This window comes from Papilio machaon, chromosome 2 (assembly GCF_912999745.1).
Source record: "Papilio machaon chromosome 2, ilPapMach1.1, whole genome shotgun sequence".
NCBI classification, from domain to species: Eukaryota; Metazoa; Arthropoda; class Insecta; order Lepidoptera; family Papilionidae; genus Papilio; species Papilio machaon.
In genome coordinates, this window is record NC_059987.1 from 3,892,520 (window position 1) to 3,916,117 (window position 23,598).

General features: G+C 34.8%; 2 protein-coding genes across 2 annotated transcripts in view; one reads left to right on the forward strand and one right to left on the reverse strand.

The window, feature by feature from the left end:
* Positions 1–460: 460 nt before the first annotated feature.
* LOC106717603 (DNA helicase MCM8) lies at positions 461–7,112 on the reverse strand. The gene is made up of 15 exons (XM_045682915.1): positions 6,788–7,112; positions 6,377–6,609; positions 6,132–6,219; positions 5,666–5,797; positions 5,358–5,473; positions 5,182–5,286; positions 4,738–4,884; positions 4,351–4,570; positions 3,626–3,768; positions 3,090–3,229; positions 2,666–2,756; positions 2,465–2,589; positions 1,719–1,947; positions 1,242–1,403; positions 461–727 (listed from the first exon to the last, which is right to left on the reverse strand). Exons 1-15 carry the CDS (start codon positions 7,020–7,022, stop codon positions 533–535), a joined length of 2,361 nt encoding a protein of 786 aa, XP_045538871.1. The 5' UTR covers positions 7,023–7,112; the 3' UTR covers positions 461–532.
* Positions 7,113–7,596: 484 nt separating this feature from the next.
* Positions 7,597–23,598, forward strand: part of LOC106717584 (dynein axonemal heavy chain 8) — a 30,448-nt gene continuing 14,446 nt past the window's right edge. Inside the window, exons 1-46 of the mRNA XM_045685405.1 lie at positions 7,597–7,994; positions 8,072–8,182; positions 8,435–8,546; positions 8,846–8,988; positions 9,135–9,336; positions 9,681–9,844; positions 10,070–10,246; positions 10,342–10,445; positions 10,535–10,754; positions 11,665–11,811; positions 11,910–12,049; positions 12,134–12,218; positions 12,426–12,571; positions 12,750–12,894; positions 13,089–13,187; positions 13,523–13,649; positions 14,101–14,203; positions 14,297–14,462; positions 14,697–14,832; positions 14,921–15,032; positions 15,117–15,181; positions 15,320–15,479; positions 15,759–15,891; positions 15,970–16,087; positions 16,340–16,479; positions 16,712–16,892; positions 17,131–17,338; positions 17,498–17,627; positions 17,801–17,964; positions 18,141–18,284; positions 18,482–18,592; positions 18,702–18,856; positions 19,007–19,092; positions 19,205–19,404; positions 19,599–19,770; positions 19,998–20,246; positions 20,430–20,564; positions 20,957–21,085; positions 21,194–21,399; positions 21,477–21,615; positions 21,766–21,976; positions 22,074–22,230; positions 22,338–22,531; positions 22,631–22,796; positions 22,997–23,098; positions 23,214–23,566. Coding sequence (XP_045541361.1) covers positions 7,671–7,994; positions 8,072–8,182; positions 8,435–8,546; positions 8,846–8,988; positions 9,135–9,336; positions 9,681–9,844; positions 10,070–10,246; positions 10,342–10,445; positions 10,535–10,754; positions 11,665–11,811; positions 11,910–12,049; positions 12,134–12,218; positions 12,426–12,571; positions 12,750–12,894; positions 13,089–13,187; positions 13,523–13,649; positions 14,101–14,203; positions 14,297–14,462; positions 14,697–14,832; positions 14,921–15,032; positions 15,117–15,181; positions 15,320–15,479; positions 15,759–15,891; positions 15,970–16,087; positions 16,340–16,479; positions 16,712–16,892; positions 17,131–17,338; positions 17,498–17,627; positions 17,801–17,964; positions 18,141–18,284; positions 18,482–18,592; positions 18,702–18,856; positions 19,007–19,092; positions 19,205–19,404; positions 19,599–19,770; positions 19,998–20,246; positions 20,430–20,564; positions 20,957–21,085; positions 21,194–21,399; positions 21,477–21,615; positions 21,766–21,976; positions 22,074–22,230; positions 22,338–22,531; positions 22,631–22,796; positions 22,997–23,098; positions 23,214–23,566 — 7,171 coding nt within the window. The 5' untranslated portion in view covers positions 7,597–7,670. The remainder of the gene's footprint in view (positions 7,995–8,071; positions 8,183–8,434; positions 8,547–8,845; positions 8,989–9,134; positions 9,337–9,680; positions 9,845–10,069; positions 10,247–10,341; positions 10,446–10,534; positions 10,755–11,664; positions 11,812–11,909; positions 12,050–12,133; positions 12,219–12,425; positions 12,572–12,749; positions 12,895–13,088; positions 13,188–13,522; positions 13,650–14,100; positions 14,204–14,296; positions 14,463–14,696; positions 14,833–14,920; positions 15,033–15,116; positions 15,182–15,319; positions 15,480–15,758; positions 15,892–15,969; positions 16,088–16,339; positions 16,480–16,711; positions 16,893–17,130; positions 17,339–17,497; positions 17,628–17,800; positions 17,965–18,140; positions 18,285–18,481; positions 18,593–18,701; positions 18,857–19,006; positions 19,093–19,204; positions 19,405–19,598; positions 19,771–19,997; positions 20,247–20,429; positions 20,565–20,956; positions 21,086–21,193; positions 21,400–21,476; positions 21,616–21,765; positions 21,977–22,073; positions 22,231–22,337; positions 22,532–22,630; positions 22,797–22,996; positions 23,099–23,213; positions 23,567–23,598) is intronic.

Here is a 23,598-nt window from a genome sequence, read left to right on the forward strand (position 1 = left end):
ATTTTGTATACAATAAAGTTATTTTTATTTTGAAATATTCATTCTGATTTTATTTTCTATCTATTTTTTTAATCAGTTCCACATATCTCGTATGTGGATAGAAGTAAAAAAAGTACCATGACCAATATCAATCAAATTTAATTATCTTTCAGTAATGAGAAACACTTCATTAAATCACTATAATTTCTTATCATGATATTTATGCATCATATAAATCAAATGAGGTTCTGATTGAAAGACATATTTATCTATACCAATGTATCAGTATGACCAATCGACGATTAGAAGATCGAAATAATTAATTTAGCAATTTTTTAATTTCATTAAATTTCAGGTCCGAATATAAATAAATTAGTCAAATCTTTTTGTAACTATAACTTTTTTTTTAAACTTTACTTTATTTCTAATACATTTATTACAAACTTAATGCTACACTTATTGGTAACTAAGGGACAGTGTAGATTTAATATGATAAATCTACACTAAGGGTCTCCTAAGTAACCAATTAACGAGTTTGATAGCGGCAGTTGTATTACAAAGTGATCAATTGGTAAGTATTGGAGGCTTTGAGCAGTAGATATGAATGTATGTGCATGGCTTCTATAAGGTCTCCAGCATCTCCGGGAATGCCTGCAGCTTTATGTATCTCGATCATCTCCTTTCTCGTAAATAGATCTTTACCCAACTGATGAGATCGTTTTGTTAATACGTCTAGGAATTTCTTCAACTAAAAATACACAATAGTTAAACTTTATTTGTTAAAATATTGTGTGCCTCTTAATTTCAATAATCATATTATACTAATATTATAAATACGAAAGTTTGGATGGATGGATGTTTGTTACCACTTATCTCCTTTTGGACGCTTCCGGCTTAACAGATCTTGATGAAATTTGGCACAGATGTAGAACACAGGTTACTATTTATTACGTTTTTTTTTACTTCCGCGCAAAATAAGTCGCGGGCAAAAGCTAGTAATACAAATTCCGAAAGAATGGCGGTGAAGGTGTTTTCGCTACACCACAACTTTGTTTATATCTAGCCGTAAGTTTCCTCTGCAGAAACACTTGTATAAAAGAGAATAAGAGGGATGACAATATTTTTATATGTTTCGACATTAGTAACCCATGGTGGAAGAAGTTTGTGTGTGTAAAATTGTTGAAGTTGTTTTCCTGCATGTAGTTTAGAATTCACGAAAATTTGTGTTGTGTGAAATGAGTTTTTGAAATAATTATACTTACTTTACTTCTAGAACTGATCCCGGAGCCATTTATGGACCTCGACAGTTCTATGTTACCGAAATCATCGCTAAATGTATCAACCAAGCTGTGTTTTATTAAACTGATGACGTCATTTGCGTCTTTAGCAGTCGCCACCTCACGGAGTTCAGCTCTTGCTCGAGCCTAAAATAACAGACAAAGATTGAGATTACCATGCTTTTAGACAATTAGGCTAGTCGCAATATATTAGACGACAAAAAGTGTCATGGCTTTTCAAGGATGTACTTTATATTGCTGAAAGCAGTAAAGGGTTTAGGCGTACCAGCGTCTTAGGCGATTTCTACGACGCCCTCTTTTTTACTGTGCCTATGGGGAGCTAATATGGGTATGTGAGACTGTAATTCGCAGACTTGTGGCACCATTTACTATCCAGCGCCCTGGGAATTCATCCAGCTAAGCCCTAACCTAACGCCGGCCCTGGCTAAAATGTTAACCTACCTGTGTGAGACGTATGCTAGCTTCAAGTTGTCGTGTGGTGACCGGTGTGCCGTCGTTGCTGTTGCTTTGCAGGTTGTGCCTCAAGTCGAGGTAGAAGTCCTGCAGCGTGTCGGCCGCTTCAGCACTGAGTGTTGGGTGCACGTAACGCCGCGCGTACGCAATGTACTTACGGAGTAACACGAGTGGCAGTGAGTCTATCACCTCGCCTGGCTTCAAGCGTAATCTTTTACTGGGAAATTATTATTTTTTCTTGATAAATCCGCTTTGAACCGCCGTCTACTCTTAACAGTGGTAGAGTCAGCAACTACATCTGTTGCACGAATTGGCCGGCTCGCCTGATTCAATACCACGACCACACAGAAGACAGTTGTTAAATGGAAGCAATTCCGCGTTTTGTCTGACGTGTGTAGTACCGAAGGCCTAATTTTAGTTGTCTTTTCCTTAACATCTTTCTCTTGTAAGAAAGGATGAGAAGGGGAAGTGGATTTGACGGAGGTGAGGTGAGGAATGTGAATAATTTTCTTTATTTGGGTAAAAGTATAGATATCGCATTTGTAATTGCGGATGTCTATGGGCAGCGGTCGCTTTGCTATTTCGGCGAATTTAGGTAGCCCCTTGCTCGTCTACTACCTTATGATAAAGAACCCTAACATTATGTTCTACGCAGCGACTCACGCGAAGTTAAGAGTCGAGAGTAGTCTGACAAATACTGTAACAGTTGTTAATTGGATACATTTTAAACTTACCTTAACGATAAATCTTGATCATTTTGACTCGCATCAGTATTAAGATTAGCTCTACAACTCTTCGCTGAGTTTCCTCTACCAGCATGCCGCGCTAAAACATGTTCCGATAACATTGCGTCTAAGTTCTGAAACGATCAATAAGATAAAAAAAAACTCAATAACTTTATTCTAGGACTAATGTAATCCAAGAACTACACCAACCTCGTCTGGTTGATCCAACAAAATAAAAACCAAATCAAATCTTGACAGTAGAGCCGAATTCAGCTTTAGATTTTCAGCAACCGTTTTAGCTCTGTATAGAAATTAAAAATACATTAAATAGAACAAAAGCTATTTGAACTGCAATTGACAGATAGGAAAAAGTACTTCAGAGAAGAAATTTATCTATCGTATCAATTGAAAGCTTAAATTAAACCAATAGATGAACATCAAATTCCATACATGGTGGCCATATTGATATTTGTGGTCTGTATTTTTTTGAAAATTGTGAGATAAAGTGAAATGATATTGTAAAATAACTGTAGCTAATCGTGTTATAATATAAATATTTTAGAATTGACGAGTTTTAGAGTAAGGTTGTCTATGGTTTGTGGTATTGATGTATGTATGTATGAATGTGTATGACCTGTTGTATGAGCCGGCGGCGGGGTTGGCGGCGGCGAGGAGTGTGGCTCGCGCGGGCAAGCTGCACACCACCCCGCCCTTGGCCACACTCACACGCCGCTGCTCCATCGCCTCCAGCAGGCTGCTGTGGTGAGACCCCATCTGATCACCCCATATTATCCATAGTAATTCATCGAAACATTATGAACAATCCAACAAAACTGGCTGAAAACTCATATATACGTACTCTATACATATTAATAGAATTGGAGTGTCTGTGTGTAATATCAAAAAAAGTAATTTCGTATTTCGTGATGAAAAAATCAATTTTTATAATTTTTTCTGTCTGCATCTCGTTTGTCCCGGATAATCTCCGGAACGTTTGGACAGATTTTAACGGGACTTGAACTGGAAGGTAACCTAATTCTTTTAAAAGTTTTTATCTAGACATCATATCATTAAGTCGATGTTAATGGATTGTGGCGAGTGTAGCAAGTCGCACTCGTTGGCCCTTTTATATACAGACTAGTATAGATTCATGAATAAGGATGATATAACCTTATCCAGTTCATCGAGACAGCAGACACCCTGGTCGGCGAGCACGAGCGCGCCCGCCTCGAGGGCGAAGTCCCCGCCCGGCTCGCGACCCAGCGCCACCGTCAGCCCGCCGCCCGACGCAGAAGCCCCGCACACATACACGCCTGCATCGCCACACACAACAACCACGTCAACACATACATAAGTCCGACGTTATATTAGATCAATTTTTTTTTGTAGAATTTGTGACGTCATCACTTACTAGGAACGAAGCATTAAATCGTGAGCGTCGGTTGCGCAGAGGTTAAGCATTTGACTTGCTATCTGCAGATCATGGGTTCAAATCCCGCCATGTACCAATGTGTTTTTCGACTTTCGATTTACTGTACAGTTATCCGACGTTCTTATGGTGAAGCAAAACATCGTGATACAACCTGCACACATCTGAGAAGAATTTCAATGATATGTGTGAAGTCAACCCGCACTTGGCCAGCATTGACTATGGCCTAGTCAGCCCTAACTTGGGGTAGGCTCCGAGCCCCTCGGTGGGGACGTACAGTGAGCTGATGATGATTAAATCGTTACGTAATCTGATTATTAAGTTATTCATCATGTTCATAACATATTTGGAATGGATAATTAATTGGAAAATTCAAATCATTTGTACTAAAAGGTGCAAAAACTTTAAATTACTGGGTAAAACTAAATCAATACATAAAATATAATAATGTACAATATTTTCCTACCTCTCGGTGCCGCATGTGCTGCTGCTTGCAATAGCTGCGACTTCCCAAGTCCTGGGTCCCCAACTATCAACACATGGGGGTGTGGTCTGGTCCCCCCCTCGTCCTCAGTACCACCCAACAGACCCAGTATCAGACCCGCCTTCACCACCTCATGTCCAAATATCGCCGGACACAATGAATGTACCAACAATCTGAATACATCTTCAGATGCATGAATTTCCTGAAATAATATCAATTTGAGATTTAAACATTATCTTCCAAAAACAAAAACAACACAATAAAAGCAAAATGTCATCTCATTCTGTTTGAAAAAAAAAACACAAAACTTTATCTATGGTTATTAAGTATTCATAATTATTAATTATAAAGGGATAATATGAAATTAACCTGTATAGCATAATAATCTTTCAATGTAAAAGATAGAGTAGGGTTACTTAGATTTCTTTGACTATGTATTGAGACTGCCTCTATATATAATTGTAAGAGTCTCGCCGCCCTTCTACCATCCTCTCCTCCCTTGCTCTCTCCACGCACCTGTAAATAAATATTCATTATACAATTAAAGTTCATTAAAAAATTGATATTCATTAAAAAAATTATATTCATTAAAATTTTAATATTTAAATATTAGCTATTAGTGACGGGTACTGTCTTTTCATGGGAGGACCTTTTATTACTACACTGACTCAGAAGAAGAATAATATTTTATGTATGTGGATTTGTATGTGTGTAAATTCCATTATGATCTGTAGCCTAAATCGAGTGAGGTGTCATTTGATTGTAAAGTCTGAGTTTTTTTAATTAACATAATATATAGTGTTATTATTATACCTGAACAATTCCAGTAACAGAGAGCACATCCCCCGGGCATGCTGTACCAACTAAATCACCCTGTAGTTCTATTTCAACACTTCTTGGTATAGTTCCGGAGACACTCTGAAATTAAAAAATAAATGTCATAAAATATTGATTTGTGTTTTCTTTTGATGGATACAAAAAATATGAACCTGTGATTGAATCTCTTGTATTTTGGCCACTTGCCAATCAGTTGTGTTGGTGAAGGGAGATGATTGCAGCGGTTCAAACTTGTGCCCACTTTGACAGCTTTGGCAGAAATTTGGAGCTAGAAAAATATGTTTAATAATTAGTATATATGTATTGATGTAGAATATTTTGACAACAAGCCTAAATATATAATTTTGTTATATTTGATTCATAATAAAATTATAGGAACACTGAATACAAAAAATATGTGCAATATGTACTTTATTAGGAACAATATATATGTATCTAAAATGTACTTGTGCTATTTTACCTGTGAATATTCCTTGTGGTTGTATGACAACTTGTATATTGTGACAACTGTTACATTCAAATGCCATAGAAGTACAAATAAGACTAACGCTACCAACTCTGATAACCGTACCTTTTATAGTAACTAATTTTCCTGCAATTAAAATGTAATCATTTAACTCAGGATTTTTAAAACAAATTCAGTTAACAACATAAATATTAAATGGTTACAAAAAATGTTTTGGGCCAATGTTGTTTGTTGGCCAATGTTGTTTGTTGGCCAATGTTGTTTGTTGACCAATGTTGTTTATTGGCCCATGTTGTTTGTTGGCCAATGTTGTTTGTTGACCAATGTTGTTTATTGGCCCATGTTGTTTGTTGGCCAATGTTGTTTGTTGACCAATGTTGTTTATTGGCCCATGTTGTTTGTTGGCCAATGTTGTTTGTTGGCCAATATATGAGCAAAGATGTTAAGCAAATGGGTTTACCAAAGTAATTCACTTTCAAATTAGCTATAGGTATGACAGGTTGATGGTTTAATATTCTCACTTTGATTTTTGATTCACACTTCAGATTCTGAAAAAAAATGTTTATTTTTTGTCAACTTTCATATATTATGTTTTTTGTTGCAAAATGTAAGAAAAAAAACTTGTTGAATGTTTCATAGCCATCAAGCTATGGTATTTAAGAGTTGAACTAGAGAGATTTTTAAAATTGTGTTTCTCATACTGACCTCATGTAAGCAATACTCAAGTAGATGTAATGTATTTTCAGGCATTTCAAATAAATCATTTTGAAAAGATGGCCAATTAGTATTGAAATCCATATCTTCTATCATCATTTGCATATCAAGTGGCACACTACGTGATTGGTCAATCTTTTCCAAATCAAATAAACTCCTGTTTTTAAGAATAAACGCCTTGAAGCAGTTGGCATGTTTTAAAGTATCCGGGTTATTTGCTTCTTCTGAAAATAATTTATTTTGGTGTTTTAATTATAACATTATTTTAGTAGAAATTTTATTGAAATTAAATGACTAATTTAGAATTTTTAATGACATTACAATCTAATTTACAGTTTATGTTAGTATATGTGGATAGCAAATAAATAGCAATATTTGGATTAATATGGTGCATTAAATTACCTTCGTTCGGGAAATATAATTTCCAAGTGTCATTTTGATGTTCTTTACTTATAGGTATTACCAAAGGTATTTGATTCGCCGGTGCCCGAGAAGATGCAACTGAATTTTGCGATATCTGTCGTGATGTTGAAGGTTGATTTACGCTTCGATTTGGGGTGGTAGAATTATTGCAGGTACTTTTACCACGAGGACGATACCAGTTATTTCGATAACGGCCTCCCCAACCTCGTCGCATTTTAAACAAATGTAAAATGAACCTACTTGGGATTTTATAACTCCTTAACAGGAAAAAGAGTTAATTTTCATCTAAAGCACTTCGTGTTCAATTATATATCGTACGCTTTATTCTTGTTTTTTTTTTTTTTAATTCCTTGCATTAATGTTATGAAAATTATGCAATTGGTGAAATTAGATCTCTTTCTTTAAAAAGGTTTTAATTTCCCGCGTCCAAAACAAAATATTGTAGAATATGACATTGACAACGACATATATGACAACATTTTTTTTAATTTTCACTGGTCCAAAGCAATGCCAATAGGCCTTTAAGCCGATGTCGTGAAGCGCTTCTGTATTTTGCATGTACTCGTTTGCATGCAAGTATTAGGTATTAGGATAGGGTTTGCAAGAACTTTTAATTAAAACTTAGAACTAAAAGTTCAAAAGTGATATGAAATGGTCATATTACGAAAAACATAAGAAACTTTTTAAGAAATGTAAAATTATATTTATGTTTTCTATTTAAATTAAAATTCGAACTTAGAAAAGGAAGAGTTGAAAAACGTCAAATTTAATCACTATTCAATTTACGCCATTGTTTGTTCTTAGTTACATAATCAATTTTTGTAATTATAGTACAATTGTGTAAAGATAATTTTTAAATATTATGTCTGACGATGTTGACAAACCTGCCCCAGAAAATGCGGAAACGGTTCAGGTTGAGGGAGCTCACGCATCCGGGGATGCTGAACAGAAGGTGGAAGACGTCGAACATACTGCTGTTAAAATAGACGAACTTTCAAAAAAATATTCAAGAGAGAGACGTCCCACAGTAGAGGCTGAAGACAGTGATGAGGAGCGAGTTGTTGTGGACCGTACAGCTCTTGAAGCCATATTGGATGTCAGTTCCAGACTGAAGGACATTCAGAAAAAGAGTAGAGTTTCAATGAGCACTCTTGCTCTTGGCCACGAGTCTTATAAAGACAAGCAAGTAAATAAATTTGATAACTAGCAATAAAACTGTTTTATTTAATATTAGCATAATTTACACTCATAGTTTTATTCTAGGCAAAGGCTAAAGAAGCTCGTAATGCCCGTATGGGAGGTATAAAAACACAGCACAGATTTTTGCTGGAAAATTCTGCTGCCATAATAAACAAGAGTCCAGAATACGTACTGGTAATTCATACACAAAGTTTTATTTCAAACTAAAGTTATACATTTATTCGGGAATGGATAAAAGTTTATGTCGTCAAAAGTTCAGATTCAGAATTGTCTTATGTATGGAATAATGTAGATTCTTGCAATAACTAAATTGATATTTTGCTCTTACGATCAGTTGTTGAATTTTTCGTAGTTTAATTTTTTAGCTAGTTAAACGAGGTAATGGTATCACCTATTACTAATCTTTCTTTTTAAATATTCCTACAGGAGGGTGTGTTTGATGCAGACGTTCACATTGATATATTGGATAGTGCTGTTGCTGAAGGTGGCAGGAATTGTATTGTTTTGTGCGATGCTTTATTGCCACCATTAAAAATGGGTAGATGTATTTAATTAAATATCGCTCAGTTTACTTAATTTACGTTTCATAGGTATTAGGTTGTAGCCCCAATAACAGGAGAGTAACGTTTTTTGATGGTATGTTAGCATGTATGTACGTGGAACGGTTTTTATGCATGACCGTTCTATCGTGACCGCTTATGCCGTAAGTTGCTTACAGAGATGGTCGATTTGATTTGTATTCCTGTATTATAGGGGGGAAGTCAGTCGATCTTTTTAGACTAAATTTAAATAACTTAGATGCGTTTGCATGCTGATTAATACTTTTGTCTGAACTAGAGTCTGGCCGCTTCGTACCAAATCAAAAGACATGGATGGAAAGAGTATATTTGTCGGATACATCTACAATTCCCGTGCAGGGCCGGTGCGTAGCGATGTACAGAATCAAAAACAAAGCTATTGACGTGAAAAATGTTGCAGACGTAATTCTTTTTACTATTTTATTTAAATAAATTTTAACATCTAAAGATGTCTTGAGCTGTCTATCGTAAAAACGGGAATAGAATTTCTTAGCTTATGAGAACCGAAAGACCGTTTTCACGGAACACTAGATTTTTTTTGATTTCAGGATTATTATTTAGTGTACATCGATATAAGTTCAGAAAAGGACAACGTTGTATCTGGAATATACAAAACCATGGTTCAAGTGTACATACCAGCATTAAAGGAATGTCAAGCTTGGGGAGATCTCAACCCTCCCAATCCAAGAAGCGGAGATATAATTCCGTCGTATATTTCCAAGATTATGTTATTTATTGATTACCTTGAAAGTAAGATTTAGTTAAGAGTTTCTTAAATTGTGCATTCTATTTACACAAATGCGTCGTTCATATTTACTTACGATAAATGAGATACAATAAAAAAAAATCTCTCAGTCTTTCTCTTTGGTAGGACTGATCTACAAGCTCTGTCAAAAATTATGATTTATGTGTTGTAACACAAATTCATTTTTAATTTAGCTTTCACTTATTTTTTAAGCTCCTAATACACAGTTTGTGGGTTCCGTCGGTACTGGTAGAAAAAAATTACTTTGTGTCCCTCATTTTTAAAGGAAAACAAGTGATATAGGTATATAGATATCCGTCTAGTTAATACTGATTTAATTATTTTTAAGAAACGAAAATTGATCTCGACTGCTGCACGAGATTCAAAATAAACTATATGTTATATGAAGACGAACTATCTGATCAAGAGAAGATGAAGCATGCAATTACGAAAACGAATGTATTAGAAGAAATCTGCAAATTTGTTAAACAATGGATGAAACAGATTACAATGGTAAAAATAGCGCGACAGAAATTATTTATTTCTTTTTGTGAGAACCATCCTGTCATGTACAGTATCGTACAGGTTTCGATTCTTTGTCATAATCTAGGGCCTTACATTCTTAATATGGCAAGTTTATAGTATTCCAGACAATTTGGAAATTAATAACAAAACCTGTAATTAGGTTCAGCTCATGTATCATGTTTATTATCATCACGGCTACACTTTCAATCCCAGGTACTAGTGCAAAGTCAACAGCTGCGTCGTGAGCCGTCTAACATCGGCCCGCTTGCTGAGCTAGACTATTGGCGGCGTCAACTCACAACATTCACGTCGATAATAGAGCACATCAAGAGTGAAGCTTGTCAAATGTACATACATACACTTATTCGAGCTAAATCTAAACTTATTAAGGTAATGCAATTGAATTTTGATTCATATGTTATGTGTTGAATCATAGACAAGTTAGGCATTTAAATTCTTATCTAATTGTCATAAATTCTATTTAGAAATGGCGATTGCTGGATAATCAAGTTACGGATTATTATAACGAAGCGAATGATAATGTGAAGTATTTGTACGCGTTGGAAAAATACTGCGAACCTTTGTATAGGTAATGTGGTTGTATAATTATTTATGGTTAGTTTGCAACAACGTACGAAAGGTTTCAAGAACTTTATCACCATTACTGTTTGTCTTTAGATGTGATCCGGTGACCATGCATCAGCACATACCAGGCTTGCTGTACACAGTGAGAATGATTTTCGCAACATCTCGCTATTACAATACAACCAAGCAGATATCGACACTTCTGGTCAAAGTCACCAATCAGATCCTCAACATGTGCATGGATTATTTAACTAATAAAGGCAAAAAAACAATATGGAATCAGGATAAGCAAAACTTTATCAAGAAAGCGAGGGTATTGATTTTTTTTATAAATATATAGTAACATTTCAATAAATGTATTTGAAAGAGGAAGGAAATTATAAACACAATAAATAGAGAGAAAGTAATTAATTAAGAAACGGCTTAACTCACGTTTGATCGTACGGTGACGGCACCGACTAGTTTCGGACCCATCGGGGGTCCATCTTCAGGGCGAGTGTTTAATCCGAGGACTTCGCGGTCGCGTCGCGTCTCGCACTGCGGGCCATAGCGCGTAGCGCGCGGCTCGAGGGGGCGGCGGGCGCGGGGTGCGCGGTGGCCGTTGCGTGCGTCGGCGACGGCGATGTCGACGAGTTCAAAATTGATGAGTCACTGTTGTTGTTAACATTAAACGGGGCGCAAAACGTACTGACGATGTCCGACACATATTCAACACCATCTTCGTTGTTCTTCTGCTTCGATCTCAGCAACACGGGTACCCACACCGGAGACAGAGACCAACCCTTATGTCTATTAAAATTAGGTCGACGTCCGATTTCAATGGCTTCGAGTAACTTACGTGACACAAAGTTCTTGTCACGAGCCAAGACTTTCACTCGATCAAACCTAATGTAATGAGAGTTGGAGGTAAGGGCGTGTTCCGCAACCGCAAACTAGTCGGTGCCGTCAACGGACGATCAAACGTGAGTTAAGCCGTTTCTTAATTAATTAATTATGATGTCTCACGAAAGTTTAAACAATTTAAGAGAGAATGTACTCAGTAGAATAGTAGTAGTTGGAATTATTAAAAGAGTTTAGTTTAGAAAAGATAATGTAACGACGATTACAGCCATTATTTCTATGGTACAAAAGAAAACTTACACAGCAAAAACCAATTTTAACGTAAGCCAATTAAATGAGCCATATACTTTACATAAATAACATAAATTAACATACTTTTTCAGCTATGTCTAAGTCTTTATAGTTTCTATCGTGAATGTTACGACGAGACGCAAAAGGAGATGATAGCCGCAGCCGACGAGAGACCGTTTGATTGTTCAGAAATGTACATCTTCGGAAAGTTTGAGACCTTCCAAAAGCGATTATTAAAAGTAATATGATTTGCCCATGAACTTTTTTAATAAATAAAATCAATTATTATACTTACATCTTAAATGCAAGTACCTAAATAAGATCCTTTTTATTGCAGATAATAGATTTATTTCAAACCTACATCACGTATTATGTATTAAATAAAACAACTTTAGAAGGCATTGAAGAATATGCATCGAATTTTAACAAGCTTTTTAAAACAATATCATCGAAGACATATGATGCGTTAGATCACAGGTACGAGAAACTAGTCTTTTTATTTTAGAATAAAGTAAATGGTAAAATTGTTTCTAAGCAAATTTGCTATGGTTTTGTTTTTAGGCGACCAGATTTCGATAAAGATTACAAAACTTATAAGGACGCTGTGGCCAATCAAGAGTTGCTGTTGGAAAATTTTATGATTAATGTTAGTTAAATTATATAAAAACAATCAATAGAGTTAGTAAATCTACAATTTTAGCATGGTAGATTGGTTTCTATCAGTTCTGTGTTTTTTTATTCCGCCGTAAGGTGGGGTTGGTGTGAAATTTAACTAAAACCCATAGATATTAAAGATTTCCATCTTATGCAGAGTGTTAACTTTTAATTTTAAAGTGCGCAATAATTCTTACAGAGCGTGAACCTTTGTCCAACAACTGAAATTGCTTTAAACTTATTAAAACGTTTTGAGAAATTAAAGCTCGACTGTTTATATCTGGAAGATCAGTATTACGATTTGATACGTAATTTTACCGCGGAAATTGAAAACATTCGTGACAGGTACAGAACTACGACAATTGTTGTTGTGTTGTAAAAATTAACCACTTAAATACATAATCTCTCTATTTATTTCTTTCTCATGGTAGTGGAATCTGCTTTCCTTATTAGTCTCCTCCCCTCCGCTTTGTCCTTCACATCATAGTCTTACTTAATATTTCCTAAAATTTGTGATTTCAAGGTATAACGAAGAAAGAGAAAATCCTGAACTGCCAAGAAATATGCCGCCCGTGGCTGGTAGAATCATGTGGATAAGGTTCTATAATAAAAACATCAAATTACCTATGGAAGAGTTTAAATTACATCACGAAGTTATAACTCATATGGTAGAGTAATTTATTTGATTATGTGTACAGGCATCCATTTTTATGAGGAGAAAAATTTGCTAGTTTACGGTCCGTTCAGACAGAGGAGCGGAGAGCATGGCCGATTTTTTTATCGCAAATAAAATTGAGCTTTATATCGCTACAAGGTTTAATTTTAGTTTGTGTAAAAACGCTTGCCTGATGATTTTTTTCAGAATACCCAACGATGTATCAAACTTTACAACGTTATGAGAATTGTATTTACTGAATTTGAACTAATTTATCATAGTGCATGGCAGGAAAACGTAGGACAGGTAACTTAAAATTAAATATACAATACTTTTTTATTATTTTTTATTTATGTAGTCGTAGTTACATTGGTAAGAGATGTTTATATCACGTATTCTGGATTACCCGAAGCCAAATGCAATTAATGAAACTCGTAGTTAGAAGAAATGCGTTTTACTTTATAAATCCTATCGAGGTCATTAATATAATACTAATGAACTTAGACTATCAGCTTATTGCTTATTTTTTTCAGCCATATGACTCCCGCTGCTGGGCATAGGCCTTCCCCAAATATCCCCATGATGTTGAGATCATCTTAAGTTTTAGATTTAACATTGTTAATTATTCTGTGTTTTGACAGGTGAGGTTGGGTTTAATAGCGCCACTGCTGATTCGACATCCGCTCACAAATTTGTATGTTGTAAATTTTAACGTTTACATACCGGAGTGTATTAGGGAAGTCGAGTATATGTGGCAATTGGGATTAAGTAAGTTCACAAATATTTTACTGCCGCTGTTAGAATCGTAAATTGTTCTGAATTATTTCGTGAACATGGCATTTTCGTTACTTTTAACGAAAAACCCATTTATAAGATTCTTGTCTGTCTGTGTGTCTGTCCTTTCTGTCTGTATATCTGTCTGCAACTCTACGTTTATTCCGGTTCTGGGGGAGGGGGGGTTAATTTCGCTCTGACAAAGTCGCTGTAGACCACTAGTACCAAATATATACTATGTGGGGTCTCAAGTCCAACAGTTGAGAGTGGCAAATTATAAATATATTTTTTGTAAGAAATTAAGCTTAATAGCTTCGCTTACATCTACTTATTTCATTAAATAGAAAATGAATAAGTATGTATAGCAAGTAAATATTATGAAGAATTTTTTTTTCTTAAGTTCTTGACATTTGGTATTGTGATAAAACTGTACGAAATATTTTAGATGTACCGGATGCGGCGCAAATAGTAGCTTACTGTAAAGACAGAATTTTTTCCAACTTCGAACGTATAAAAGCGTTAGTGGACAGGAACAATAAAATTAGAAGGCAAGTGTATTTACTGAGCAATATTTTGAACATATCATAATTTTATAAGACGTATGGAAAAATCGTGTAAACTAATTAAATTCACATTTTTAGGAGTATGCCCAAATTATATTTACCTCTGTTACGGGCGCAACTTATTAAAATGGAAAAGGCATTTCAACCTGGACTTTCCACCATTACATGGACATCGTTGGAAATACCAGCTTACTGTGACAATATATGCGAGGTTATGGATGAAGTTGACTTATTCGTTAAAGAGGTAATAATATATTTAAATGAGAAAGTAGCAAAAAAAAAATAATATCGAAGGCTTCGAAAAGATATTGCACTATTAGATACTAAGCACTAAGTATATAACATAAATGTATGAAATTGTATTTATTTTAGTTATTTATCAGATTATGCAAGTACATAGCTACGAAGTAAGATGTTGAAAGCAAAATCATAACTAGTAGATCGTTCACTATACGCAGTGAATTTTTTTAATTCACAGGTCACAGACATGAAAGAGGCTCGTATAGACGAAATATTGAAATCCATAGCAACAACAATGTTAGTTTATTTACCAGAGAATGCAGTTGACCCTAACCTATTTTATGAAGAAAATTTAGTTAGACGTGATGAAATAGGTGAGATAATGTATAAACAAATTTATACGTGTATTGTTTTACTAAGTGATTGTGGTAGGGAATAAATATCATGTTAAATTATTTAAAGCAAAAAGTCTGCAGCAGAAGTCCTGGAATGCAGAATTAGCTGTCATAGAACTTATCAACAAATTCTTGGGCAGTGTGCCTTCACAAACTATAAAAGACCTGAAAGATAAATGGTAAAATTTCAATAACTTAGAAATATTGTTTGTCTGTATTTGTCATTTAGAAAACAATTAACATTGAACATTAAACAATTTTAGGTTAGATCCCGATAAAGCATTGAAACCTGTTACATCAGCAACTAGAGTTTTTCCTGAAAATGCTGGTATGTTTTTATATGTCTTCTTATGCATGAATTAAAAAAGAAAATATAAATTGAAATGAAACTATAGGTTGACTTTTTTAAATGATGACTGATGTTTTAATTCGATGTTTAACGTATTAAATATATGTTGTTTTGTAGCTTTCTTAGAGATAGAAAACCCAGACCGTTTTGATGTGACTCCTACTGTTAATGAGTGCAATGAACTTTTCGCATATTTTGCAACAAAATGCTTAGAATCGCTTATCAAGTGTACAAGGCAAAGTCTTGATGTTTTAAGGAAACGTGCTTCTGTCTCTAGGTACTGTTATTTTTTTGTATTATTGATATTGTTATAAGTAAGAGTATGGAATATATCTTCGGGGAGGTAGTAAAAGATCACATTACCAACGTTGATTCGCGGTGTTGGTCAAAACAATTAATTTTACATCCATTATAATTACATTAATATATTACATTTATTAGCTTACATAGCTTTACTATGAAGCGCGTTGATTATCCAAAATTCCCAGACATTTTATGGATTATCATTGTGATACTTATGCATAACCTAATTTTAATTCAAATTTCATTATTTCAGTTTCTTGACGATGACCACAGATCCAGAGGAGCAGAAGAAATTAAAGCCGCTAATGTTAACGATGATGTATCTACAGATACCGAGAATTCTAATCAAACCCACGTTAGAAGAAATACAATCAGCGTTCTCACAAGTATCAAAAATTTTAGTTGCACTGTTAAATTCTAAGGCAATATGGGGAATAATAATAATAATACTTGACTGGTTGTAGGTTGTTTTAAACTGTATCATGGACATACACCGTAATGTATACATGTGGGGACAACAAGATCAAATAAACAAGGTGAAGTCGGTAGGCGCTTCGTTAACGATTACAAGAAGCATGAGTGGTAATTATATATATAGCTTCTGTACAAAACACACACAAAAAGGTGTTTCGTTCGTTTATTAAATAAAGGATAATAAATTTTAAGATCGTAAACCAACATTACTTTTGGTGAATATTATTGGTCAATTGTCATAAATCAATGCCTGTTTTACTGACACTATAGCTATCCCTCTCATAAGTTTTGAAATAAACAAAGATATATCGTTAATATTATGTTGTTATTTTTTATATATTAACACTTATAGTACTATAGGGTCTAGATCAGCCTCAAGTTTAGGTGGTATAAGAAGCTATTTCCGAATGGTATCCGAGCACAAAGACATCGTAAGAGCGGTAATGGCACTGCAAGGAATGATGTACATGTACAAGCCTGATATTGAGAAGTTGTTGCAAGTAATTGTACTTTGTATTTAGTTAGTTTTATTGATCTAATTATTCCTAACTTTTTCATAATTAAATCGGACTTAATACTACAATTCTCTCACAAAAATACACCAAAAAAGTATGCTTTATGACTCCTTCTAGTAAACTAAATCGGTAAAACTTTTTTTGAAGAAGTCCTTATGTGTAATTTCATCAATTGAGATTATCAAATAAGCAAATTTAAAATGATTGTTTTTTTCAGGGATATAATAGATTTGCTCATCTCTGGGCAGAAGATAGAGTGCAACAAGTACAAAGTTTTGTTGATTCAAATCCACTCAACGTGATCATAAGAGATATGCTAAAGAAGTATGAATCACAAACAGAGGAAGTTGTTAATTTACCTCCAAGACATATAATTGGATCCATTCAAATAGACACGGGTAATACTTTACGTTAATTTAATTTGATTAGAAAATACACATCAAATAATTTGGACATTTCAATATAATTTTCAGAGCGGCTCGATTACTGACTGGTTATTACAACATTTATTTTATTAATTACGTTAATTAGTTAGTAATGGATGGATGTTTGTGGTATTCTTAAGGCCATGATGGTATGAACGAAATTTGATATTCCAGGAAATAGTGCTAAAGTGATAACTTGTCTTTATTTTAGATAATCTGAAATTGGCACTACACGTTGAGTCTGTAGAATGGAAGCGAATTTTGGGAAAGTTATTGAGTCAGTCGTACAGAGAACGCGTCTTAAATTTGATGCAATTTATCAAAGACCGCATGAAGACAATGAGCAAGAAGATAAAGGACTTGGATGACGTCAGAGTTGCTATGATGTGTCTTGAATTAATACGAGAAGAGTTTATTGGGTAAGGGTAAATTAAGCCGTAGCAGTAAGTCTAAAAGATTTCGATTCTTGTAGTAAATAACTGTAAAAGTAATATGTTAGCTGCCTATTTTCGGTATTTGCTATTATTCATTGTATTTTTATAATTCCAATAATACAATATACTTTATTCACGATTTAGGATGGATATGGAGTTAGATTTAATTGAAGAAAGTTATGCCACTTTTAGTCAATTTGATATTGACATCCCCAAGGATGATGCGGACATGGTGTACGGTTTACGTTACGCATTTCAAAACATGCTTATTACTGTAAGTCGATGTTTTTAATGCTACACAAGTTATCTTCGGTTAAAAATAAGCACAAAATGACTGTGTGAGTACTAAGGGTTACTTAATCATTGGTTTAGTGTAGATTTCTTTTTTTAAATCTCATTTGTGATCAACAACTCTCAGAGCGGCAGTGAGTGCTTAAATTATTTCAGTCACAACAAGTTCAACAAAAGATAGTGGACATGCAAGGACCACTGCAATTGGAACTAACAGAAGGAGTGGACACATTCCTCAATGATGTTTTGAAATTCGATGCGGATTACGATGCCTTCGGACCTATGACTCCAGGCTTGTCTGCGAGAGAGGCTAGCGACAGGTTAAAGAATTTAAGATTAGACATATGGTTGCTGGTAACCTAAAAAAAAAAATTAAGATCTATCACCACGATATTTTAAATATATTTTCTTGTTTCATTATTAAAAACTTACGTTGTTTCTGGGTTATGAATTTATAACCGTTAAATAATTTTTCGTTTTGAAATAAAACTTCTAGGGTCATACTGTTCCAATCACGATTTGACGAGTTATGGCGACGATTCGAAATGTATTCCAGTGGAGAAAAGTTATTTGGCATGGAAGTGAAGGATTATCCTATTCTCCATCAGAAGAAGAAAGAATTCAATTTATTGAGCAAATTGTAAGATTCATTTTATCACTGTCGAGAAATGTTATTTTTAAGAAAGCTTGGATGATTGGATTTAGTAACGTTCAAATTTAAAATTGACAATGATTTTGTATTTGGAAGCAAAGTGTGTTTTTTAGGATGTCCCATTATTTTTTTTCGTACAAAATAACACACTATAAACTGTAACATTCTATTATTTATAATTTCAGGTACAGTCTATACCTTGCTGTAATGAATTCTATCGATGGATATTTAGAAACGCCATGGGTCGAAATTGATATTGAACAAATTGTTGCACAATTGACTGAGTTTGATTTAAGGTAACCATTATAATTTGAAAGGAAAATAATTTGAATTTACTCCTTTTTAGATATAATGTAATAGGGGCGTGCGTATTCTATCTTGTAATACTAACGTTTTTATTTTCAGGTGTCGGAAGCTGCCAAGAGGTATGAAAGACTGGCCAGCGTTTATTGATTTAAAAAATAAAATTGACGACTTTAATCAGACGTGTCCGTTATTGGAGCTGATGGCTGATAAATCTATGAAGGAGAGGCACTGGAAGCGACTTGAAGATCTAATGCGTTAGTAGTCTACTTGTAGTTAGTCTACTACACGTGTTAGTAGTACTACTGTACTTAATTGTGATTTAAATAGAGACTTTTTTTGTTTAGTGTGAATGTGATAAATCTTGTGCTGTCATAGACCGGTTCCTAAATAATTAAATATTTTAGATTGCGTTTTGGATGTGGAGTCACCAACATTTACGTTGGCGAATGTGATGGAAGCACCATTGTTGAAGTATAAAGAAGATGTCGAGGTAAAATTCAGTTCATCTTAAATTAATTATTTATGTACACACAATCTTACTTTGAGAGTTACGATTCTACTAAAATTGTACGTGAGTGTGGTTTAATTTTACCGTTTCTTAGGATATTTGCATCGGTGCTGTAAAAGAAAAAGATATTGAAGCCAAACTGAAGCAGGTAGTTTCGGATTGGGCAGTTGTCGACTTAACATTTGCTAACTTCAAGAACAGAGGTGAACTTCTCATCAAGCCGCAAGAAACTCTTGATATTATAACAATGCTGGAAGATACCATGATGATCCTCAACTCTTTAGCGTCAAATAGGTGATTAAATGATTTTTAGCTGTTTCTTATCTTTCTAGTTAAATCTACTCCTCAAGAAAGTAAAGTTTTAATACTGTTTCATTAATGCGCAAATTACATGTAACATAAATATAGAAATGCATATAACATGTGTAATTGATAAAAAAGTTAAATAAGTCTCCGGAATACCTTAACATTCTGTCCTTAAATTTAAGGTACAATGCACCATTTAAGAAAGATATTATGCTTTGGATCAACAAGTTGATTAGCACATCAGACATCTTGGAGAAATGGTTGCAAGTGCAAAATTTATGGATGTATTTAGAAGCTGTATTTGTAGGCGGCGACATTGCCAAACAGTTGCCCGCCGAAGCGAAGAGATTTGCTGTAAGATGAAACAAAATATCCTATTTGATCCCCTCCGGTAGGACTTTCCAGTAATGTGCCCTTGTTCTTAATCTCACATCAAATGAGAAAAAACCAATGACCATATTATCATTAAGTCGGCGTCATTAAATATTGAAAAATAGCGTTTTTGTAATTTTTAATTTTTTTCAAAATTTGCTTTCATGTTCTCTTTTTCACCAATGTGTTTTATCTGTTTTCCTTTTTAGACAATAGACAAAACTTACGTAAAGATAATGTATCGCGCACGTGATATTGTTAATTGTGTGGAAACGTGCACCTCAGACGACTCCCTAAAGCAACTGCTGCCACATCTATATGATCAACTGGAGGCTTGTCAGAAGTCGCTCACTGGCTACTTGGAGACCAAACGTCTTATTTTCCCAAGATTCTTCTTCGTGTCCGATCCTGTACTTTTGGAAATTCTTGGTCAAGCTTCAGATCCTCACTCTATTCAGGTGCTAATCAAATTGAATACCACTGACATATTTACATAAATTACACAGTCTGTATAGTAGATTCTAAATCTATGTCATTTTTAACTACAGCGAAGGTTATACCAGAAAATTAACTTTTTAAAATCATCATCACTTTCTACTTAAAGAAGTTTGAATATAATGTATTGGGCCCCTTCTTTATAGGTGCATCTTCCAAGCATATTTGATGCAATCTACACAGTTGATTTTGATGACAAGGAGAGAATTGTCGCTATGAACTCTTCGAACGGAGAGAAGATAAAGTTGGAAAGAGCAGTTGTGTGCCTGGGTGGTGTCGAGGTAATCAAAATGCTGCAAGAATATTCCGTATTTTGGGTGTAGATGTTGTGTTTGTACTAAAATAGTATCATTAGAATGCCAAAGTAAAATCTTCTCTCTCATGAATTATTGAATACAGTTATTTTTTTTAAATCTTAACATATGAAAGACATGAGAAACGTATAGACCATTTGGCGCGCTATTTTTCGCTAGAAATATTTCCTCTCCCTACCACGCGTAATGAATGGTTGACAACGAGTGTCCTCTTTGCCTTTTTAATCAAAAACCTTTTGAGTACGTTTCGCGTTTCACATTTCACATATGAGTACTAGCGTTATACTGCAGAACAAAATTGTACTTAATTAAAAATGAGATAAAATAAAACATTTTAAAGTTGTAAATATTGATTTCAGATCTGGCTTAATACCTTGCTAGATACAATGAAGGATACAGTGAGAAATATTATTGCTAACATTTCTCAAACAATGTCAGGTGATCCCGAATTTGAATTTTTAGTTGGATTTTGGAATTTCCCTGGACAGGTAAAGCCTTGAGTATTTTAAAACGAGTTTGCTTTTGCTATAACATTTGATTGAGGTTCAAATAGAGATTACATAACCAAAGCTCTCAACATCGTCTTTTTATTTTAGGCTAGTCTTTTAGGTATGCAAATTCTGTGGACAAGTGACGCTGAATATGCTCTAAAGAAAGCTAGAGCGGATCGCTTCATCATGAGATTGACAAATCAAAAGTTCCTTGATCTGCTGAACGGGCTTATTGATCAGACCGTTAAAGATTTGATTCCACTAGATAGAACAATGATAGAAACTATGATTACAATCCACGTACATCAAAGGTATTTGCTATTGTAACTGGTTTTATGTTTTAAAATAATAGTAACACGAATAATCGCGAAACGTTGAATTTTGTTAGGGATATTTTCGATGACCTTGTAAAAATGAGGATCAAGAATGTAGGAGATTTTGAGTGGCAGAAACAAGCCCGATTCTACTATATTGAAGACACCGATGACTGCATAGTTGGTATAACCGATGTCGACTTCTTATATCAGGTAATTAATTAACTTTTGACGTACTTTTTTGTACTGGCGCCATCCATTTTTTTGGAACAAACTACTGAATGGTTCATAATGCAGGTGTTTAAGTAATATGATAGATAATAATTAGTTTTATAGGTAATTAGTTATAAAATGTATATTCAGAATGAGTACCTGGGTATAACGGAGCGGCTGGTAATTACGCCGCTGACGGATCGTTGCTACATCACGCTGTCACAAGCTATCGGCATGAGCATGGGCGGCGCGCCCGCTGGTCCCGCGGGTACAGGCAAGACGGAGACCACTAAGGATATGGGCCGCGCGCTCGGCAAACTCGTCATTGTCTTCAACTGCTCTGATCAGATGGACTTTAGAGGTATGCGGGCTATTTCTGTCTCATAGTTATCATCTTTAACTGTATGTTTGGTGTTTAGAAAGTATTGTATATTATCTAATTAATTATTTATTGACAGGTTTGGGTCGAATTTACAAGGGCCTTGCGCAGTCTGGCACATGGGGCTGCTTCGATGAATTCAATCGAATTGAGTTGCCCGTGCTTTCCGTCGCAGCTCAACAAATTTACATCTGTCTCACTGCTAGGAGAGAAAAGAAAGAATTCTTCATATTTAGGTAAAACTATTGTGTTTAACTTACAATACCTTACAATACCACACTTCATACATTTAAATGTCATTATAGTTAATATGTTTTTTTTTTACATTAAAATATTTTTTTAGTGATGGTGACGTCGTAAGCTTGAATCCAGAATTTGCATTCATCATCACAATGAATCCTGGTTACGCCGGCCGGCAAGAGTTACCTGAGAACTTGAAGATTCAGTTCCGTTCTGTCGCTATGATGGTACCGGATAGACAGATCATTATCCGAGTCAAGTTGGCCAGCTGTGGCTTTAAAGAAAACATCTTGTTGGGTAATTTATTCATTCATATTACATTTGTAGTGAGGTTGTCATTACATTTATACTTGCCTTGCCTTGCTTGTATACATATATAAAATACTTGTGTTTTAGCTCGCAAATTCTTTACGTTGTACAAACTTTGCGAAGAACAACTGTCAAAGCAGGTGCACTACGACTTTGGTCTTCGCAACATATTGTCAGTGCTAAGGACTATGGGCGCACAGAAGAGAGCTAATCCCGACAGCACTGAGGAGAATATCATGATGAGAGTGTTGAAGTAAGTGTTAATACGAAAGAGTAATAGATTATTCTCATGTTAGTGATATGTAATTGTACTTAGTTATATTGGTATACGAAATGTGTTCACTTCGTTGTCGTTATAGATAGTTGAATAATGTACCAATTAATTACGTATGTACCCTTATATCAATACCGGTTCAATTCAGTATGCAATTTAATAAATATTTCATTTGACAGAGAAATGAACGTATCAAAGTTAGTGGATGAAGACGAGCCGTTGTTTATTTCACTAATTGAAGATTTGTTCCCTGGAATGAAACTAACACAAACTGTACAGAGGTAAAAGGTCTAGAATTGTATGTTTATTGCTATTGTATGTTGATCTGAGAATTTTCAATAAACTAATCTATTATTACAATATTGCAAAACATATTTAAATTATAATATTTTTTAGGGAAATGCAACGCGGAATAACTATAGTGACGGAACGATCCGGTCTCGTAAACCATCCAGAGTGGAATCTAAAGGTTATTCAGTTGTACGAAACATCTCTAGTACGACACGGATTGATGACAATGGGACCGACGGGATCTGGAAAGACCACGTGCATCCATACATTGATGGAAGCCTTGACTGAACTGGGTAAACCGCACAGAGAAATGCGTATGAATCCCAAAGCGATAACGGCACCACAAATGTTTGGAAGGCTGGATGTTGCTACCAACGATTGGACAGATGGCATCTTTTCAACGCTTTGGCGAAGAGCTTTGAAAGTGAAAAAGTCTGATACCACATGGATTGTCTTAGGTATTTTTATGATTTAAGACTCTTTCTTCTTC

Bases quoted from the DNA above. Each gene is read 5' to 3' on its own strand.
- LOC106717603 (XM_045682915.1), bottom strand. From the start codon at position 7,022: ATGCGACGAGGTTGGGGAGGCCGTTATCGAAATAACTGGTATCGTCCT. The intron at 4,885-5,181 runs GTATAATAATAA...ATTTATTTACAG, and splicing joins CTGTTACTGGAATTGTTCAG to GTGCGTGGAGAGAGCAAGGG. The intron at 3,230-3,625 runs GTTATATCATCC...TGGGGTGATCAG, and splicing joins GTCTCGATGAACTGGATAAG to ATGGGGTCTCACCACAGCAG.